The 5470-nt window shown below is 55.8% G+C and overlaps 1 protein-coding gene across 1 annotated transcript; it reads left to right on the forward strand.

Annotated features, from left to right (window-relative positions):
- Positions 1 to 2024: 2024 nt before the first annotated feature.
- Positions 2025 to 3561, forward strand: LOC123236659 (zinc finger protein 32-like). The gene has a single exon (XM_044663022.1). The coding sequence runs from the start codon at positions 2216 to 2218 to the stop codon at positions 2912 to 2914; it is 699 nt and encodes a 232-aa protein (XP_044518957.1). The 5' UTR covers positions 2025 to 2215; the 3' UTR covers positions 2915 to 3561.
- The last annotated feature ends 1909 nt before the right edge of the window (positions 3562 to 5470 follow it).

Consider the following 5470-nt stretch of genomic DNA (forward strand, 5'->3'; position numbering starts at 1 on the left):
GGATTAAGGGGCGGGACTCACCTCCAGGCCCGAGCCACGAATACGCTAGGAACTAGAAGGGTGTATACAGAGCACCAGTGTGCTTCAGGCCACGGCTCCTGACGCGCAGGCTCTTTCCCAGAAGCTTCCGCGGCGGCGCTTTCGATCGCGCCTGCTCAGCAAGCACTGGCCCTGGCTCCGCCCCCGGATGAACTCTGGGTAATGTAGTCCTCTAGACACAGGGCTCGAACTGAAGGTGCGTGAAGACCATAGGACTCACCCTTAGTGAACCGGTCGGGATGACTAGGAACGGAGCGCTTCGCGATGACGGAGCTCCTGGCCTGCGCTGTCTGATGCATTCTGGGAAATGTAGTTCTGGCGCGGAGAGGAGCGCAAGGGAAGTGATGCGCGCGCAACCCCTTCTCTGCAACCAGAAGTATCTGTCTCTCGGTCTGTTGACTGCTCGGCGCTGGAGGTGAGTCCGGGACCTCGTCCGGTGATCGAACTGAGCTCGGGTCCGAGTATGAGGTTCCAAGGTGGTGGTGGGAAAGGGGGGGGAGGTAAGGGGTAGGATCGCCATGGTAACTGACCCCTGCGTGACGTAATCCCTCCAGACGGGAGGGATGTCACCATGGTAACCTCCCCGCCCACGCGAGCGTTGTGACGTCATACCGTGGCCCTGGGTTAGGAGACGTGGCATTTTACAGATGGGGAAACTGAGGCACAGGTGGTTTCCAAGCCGGTAAGTGTCCGAGACTGGATTTGAACTTGGGTCTTCTATACTCCAGGCCTGTCCCCTGCCTAATCCATAAGCTTCTCCGGGGCAGGGGAGCCGCCATAGATACTTCATCTGTGCTTGCTAGTGAGTTGTTGATAGCCTTGGAACCGGAGGGAATTATCTATCCCAGCCCCCATTTTACAGATACAGAAACTGAGGCCCTGGAGGCTGGATCCATGCCCTCATCTGCTTCAGTGTCTGTAGAATCCTCCGGTTTTTTCACAGTTGCTCAAGGTGGCAGCTTCAGAGAGAGAGCTGTCCTCCATGCCCTGAGCCAGTTGTACTGGGCCTGGGGTCTCCTGGGTTGGGGAGTCAGCACCCCCCGCCTTAGAGCCTGGCCCAGAAAGCTAGCGGGAAGGGGGCTGCAGGGGACCCTTCAGTGCCCTCAGGATTTACGCTGATGTGAAGGGAGGGGGCAGAGGAATGCCACCTCTTGGGAGATCTGGGCTGGGAGCAAACTCTCTTCGCTTCAGCAGCACAACAGAGACTGTCCAGAATTACTCTCCCGCATGTGGGGGAGTTTCCGATCTGTGACAGATTCTGGACGGCTTTTTCCCCAGGCACACACTTCCTGTACAGGACAGCCCAGAAATGAATGGGGCTGTAGCACTTGGGGGTGGGCCAGCGCTCCAGGCTTTTGTCCTTTCTATCAGTCCTGCACTCCACGGCGCCTGGCCCGGGAACGGGTTTAATGAATGTCTATGGATGCTGGTGGTGTTGGTGGCGGGATGCTGTGGAGAACTCCGGTAGCTCTATTGTCAGAAGGCTGCTCTGCTGTCAAGTTTCCCTTTTCCCGGGGAAGAAGTAGTCAGCTGCTTCAGTGCCGCGATTTCAGGGGAATCACTGGACTTCCAGCCGGCACATCGAATTGAATCAGAGGGGACATCGCTGATGTTAGGGTCTTAGCTTTCTTTAGGGTGATCGTGGAATTACGAATGAGCAGGCTGGCTTGGCTAAAGTGGGTGGAGGAGGGAAAGCGGGGAGAGTTAGCCTTTATGTAAGTATTGGAGGTTTACGAATATCATCTCCTTCCATCCTCCCAACCATCCTGGGAGGTGGGTTGCTGTTCTTAGCCCCCTTTCACAGATGAGGAAACAGAGGCAGACTGAGGTGAGGTGCCTGGTGTCTGAGGCTTCCTGATGTTTAATAAAGGTACACTAACCACCTACAGCCACGGGGCCTGAGGCTTTGTGTGGGAGGCATTTGGGAAGGACTGCGGGGTATCTCCCGAGGAACAAAGCGCAGCTCCGGGCTCCAGGGACTGCCTGGCAGCAGAGCTCAGGACTCCAGCGAGCGCTTGGTGGACGGGGCTTATTTCTCTCGTCTCTGTCCTTCCGGGCAGTTAAACATCTCACTGGAACCCGCTTTTCCTTCTTTCAGGGCCCTCTGAGTGGAGGTAGGACATGGTGAGGCCGGCCAGCCACGCCATCAGGTGAAGGACAGTCTTCCTTCTGAGAGATGGAGGCCCCGGAGCAGGAGCCCCAGGAGCCGCCTCGGGAGCCGCCGCGGGAGCCGCAGACCCCAGCCTCCTCCAAGGGGCCGGTGGCTGCGGCGGCGGCTGCGGCGGCGGCCGCAGCGGTGGAGGCGGCGCTGCCCCTGTCCTTGATGCAGGTGCACTGCCAGTGCCACATGTGTGCCAGCAGCTTCCAGGCCCAGATGAGCCTCAGCGTCCACTTCAAGGAGCGCTACGCCCCCAAGACCTACGAGTGTGCCGAGTGCCAGAAGACGTTCAAGCAGAAGGGCAGCCTGACGGTCCACGAGCGCATGCACACGGGGGAGAAGCCCTACGTGTGTCTGGACTGCGGCAAGTGCTTCCGGAACGGGGGCAACCTCACGGTGCACCGGCGGGTCCACACCGGGGAGCAGCCGTACCGCTGCGACGCGTGCGGCACGGGCTTCAGCCAGAAGGGGAGCCTGGTGGTGCACCTGCGGATCCACACGGGACAGAAGCCCTACGAGTGCACGCAGTGCGGGAAGAGGTTCAGCACCCGGGGGAACCTGGTCAAGCACCTCCGCGTGCACACCGGCGACCGGCCCTACAAGTGCGCGCAGTGCGACAAGAGCTTCACGCAGAGGGGCAGCCTGACGGTGCACATGCGCAGCTGCGCCCGGGCCGCTCGCCTCACCTGCTGCCTGCCCGACAGCTGCTTCTCTTGAATTTCCGGACCTTCCCCGCCCCCATGGGGGGAGCGTGAGGCCCGGCTCTCCTCCTCTTTTGTGGCCTCTCTTGGCGCCGGTCTGCTTCCGCGGCCATTCCTTCTCTTGCCCATCAGACTGCAAAGGGGCATCTGTGGTTCCGGGCCACCGCTGCGGGGCCTCGGGGCGAAGGGGCGGGGCGGACCGGACTTGGGCTGCCCGAAAAGAAGGGCCCGAGTTCTTCCGGACCGACGGAGGCCTTAGAATTGGAATTCAGATCCGGGATGCCGCCCCTCCCTCCGCCATGGACTTGGACTTGAAGTTTGCTTTGCCAAAACGTAGTTATTGTGCATAAGAGCTACCCAATACGTAAAACGTACCTTTCCGTGTATATACCTTTTGCCAATTATTGGCCGAAATGAAAAAATCCCTGGAGGCGGGGCCTGCCAGCCCGCTGCAGAGACTGTCTTTAGTGCGCTGCGGCTCTCCCCGTGGGGCCGCCTTCAGTCGCAGCATTGACCGTGTCCCTCTGAGACGTTGCCTGCCCCCTACAACTCCCAACATCTGTCATTCCAGAAGAATTTCTGAACTAGTGCAGAATCCTGCCATCCCCAAATGTTTGTGGCCCGAATAAACATGACAATAAAGTGCCTAATTTGTAGGTATTCCGTTCCTGGTAGCTGAACATTTTTCTTGCTTTGCTTTGCAGGATTGGGCCCTTCTGACCATTTGGTAGTGTTAGGGTTCGAATGGGTGGCCACCAAAGGAGCACCCGAGACAATGCAATCAAAGCGGGAGAAAGCTTTATTAGCAGTGCGCACGCGCACACACTGGGGAACTCAGCCAGAGAGTCCCCAGTGATGCATTCAGAGGAGGGAATATATAGGTTTGGGGGTGCTGGGAGACAGGTGCAGGCGACCTGGAGCTTGACAATAACAAACATTCCCTGGTGGGAGTGTTGAGTGTTGATGCCTCCAGATCCTGTGGAGACCTTGATGTTCAGGGTTGGGGTTAGGAGTTGGGGCTACTCTAGGAAGGGAGCAGTGGTACTGTTCAATAGAGCGGGTGCTGTCAAGTTAGGAGCTACCCTGCTTACCCGAGCATAGTGCTGTCAAGCTATGAACTGTGGCCTCCATTTTCTGGCTACTCCGTTAGAATGAGCTCAGTGCCTCCCCCCAGTTTGGTAGCGTTTACCGTCCTGTGGCGTCCCTGAGGAGCCGGGAATGTTGGGGAGGAGGCTGGGCACTGGCTTCTCATGCTGACCCACCCTTGTCATATGGCTTTCACGCCCTCCAAGCCCATAGGCAGGGAGGTGGAGAGCCTAAACCTGGGGTTTCCTAAGTCTCTCTGAGCTCAGCAGCACCTACATAGGACCCTGAGAAGGAAAGGGACTTCCCCAGGGTCCCATCACAAGGACTTGAACTCTCCCTGGCCTGGAGACCAAGGCTCTCTCCATTGTACTGTGTTGTGGAACCTCTTTTCATTCGGACCCTTCCAGGGCAAGAGTTCTTAATGTGGGAGTCTGGGATTAGGGGAAAATGGACAAATGCATTTAAATAGAGCTGGATTCCCATATATTTTATGGATTTAAAAACATCCTTTTTTTTTTTTTTTTTTAAACCCTTAACTTCTGTGTATTGGCTCCTAGGCGGAAGAGCGGTCAGGGTGGGCCATGGGGGTCAAGTGACTTGCCCAGGGTCACCCAGCTGGGAAGTGGCTGAGGCCGGGTTTGAACCCAGGACCTCCCATCTCTAGGCCTGACTTTCAATCCACTGAGCTACCCAGCTGCCCCCCTAAAAACATCCTTCTGAGAAGAAGTCCTTAGGCTTTATCAGGCTGCCTCAGGGGTCCAGGAGACAGCCAGGATCTCTGTTTGAAGGTGAAGAAGAGATTTCTGTGCCTGTCCCGCTTCCTTCCCTTCACCTTGGCTCCCTCAGTCAATGTGGATGGCAATCCAGCGGCCAAGGCATCCTGCATTGTTCTTTAACTATGACTTTCCACAAATCTGTATCAGCAGAGGGAAGGTTCACATTAATGGGATGCTGGAGCTGAGTACCAAGGGAGGATGGGAAAGCAGAGAGAGCGAAGGGTTTGCAGAAAGAATGGGGCTTATACCTAAGTCTGACACTAAAAAGCTGGGGACAGGCCCTGGGCACTTATTTAATGGAGCCAAAAATCTCTTTCCCCTTTTCTTTTCTCTGAGGATCATCTCATATTCTCTGCTGACATTATAATCCTTTTGTTACTCCAGATAGAATGATCAGCTTTGGGGGGGGGGGGTAGTTCCATTAGTACAGTTCAAAAGGGGGCCACCCAAACACCTTAACTATTGGAATTTTTTGCCACCCAAATTATTAGGAAGTTTGGTCAATGTTAAACAATGTCTTTTAAATTTTGATAATTTGGTTTTGTATAATTAAGAGCAAATTGGAGGATGAAGCTGACACATTCTTTTTTTTTTTTTTTTTTTTAACCCTTGTACTTTGGTGTATTGTCTCATAGGTGGAAGAGTGGTAAGGGTGGGCAATGGGGGTCAAGTGACTTGCCCAGGGTCACACAGCTGGGAAGTGGCTGAGG

The sequence above is a fragment of the Gracilinanus agilis genome, chromosome 2 (genome assembly GCF_016433145.1).
Source record: "Gracilinanus agilis isolate LMUSP501 chromosome 2, AgileGrace, whole genome shotgun sequence".
NCBI lineage: Eukaryota > Metazoa > Chordata > Mammalia > Didelphimorphia > Didelphidae > Gracilinanus > Gracilinanus agilis.

Excerpts from the sequence above, each read along its gene's own strand:
- LOC123236659 (XM_044663022.1), top strand. The coding sequence starts at position 2,216 with ATGGAGGCCCCGGAGCAGGAGCCCCAGGAGCCGCCTCGGGAGCCGCCG.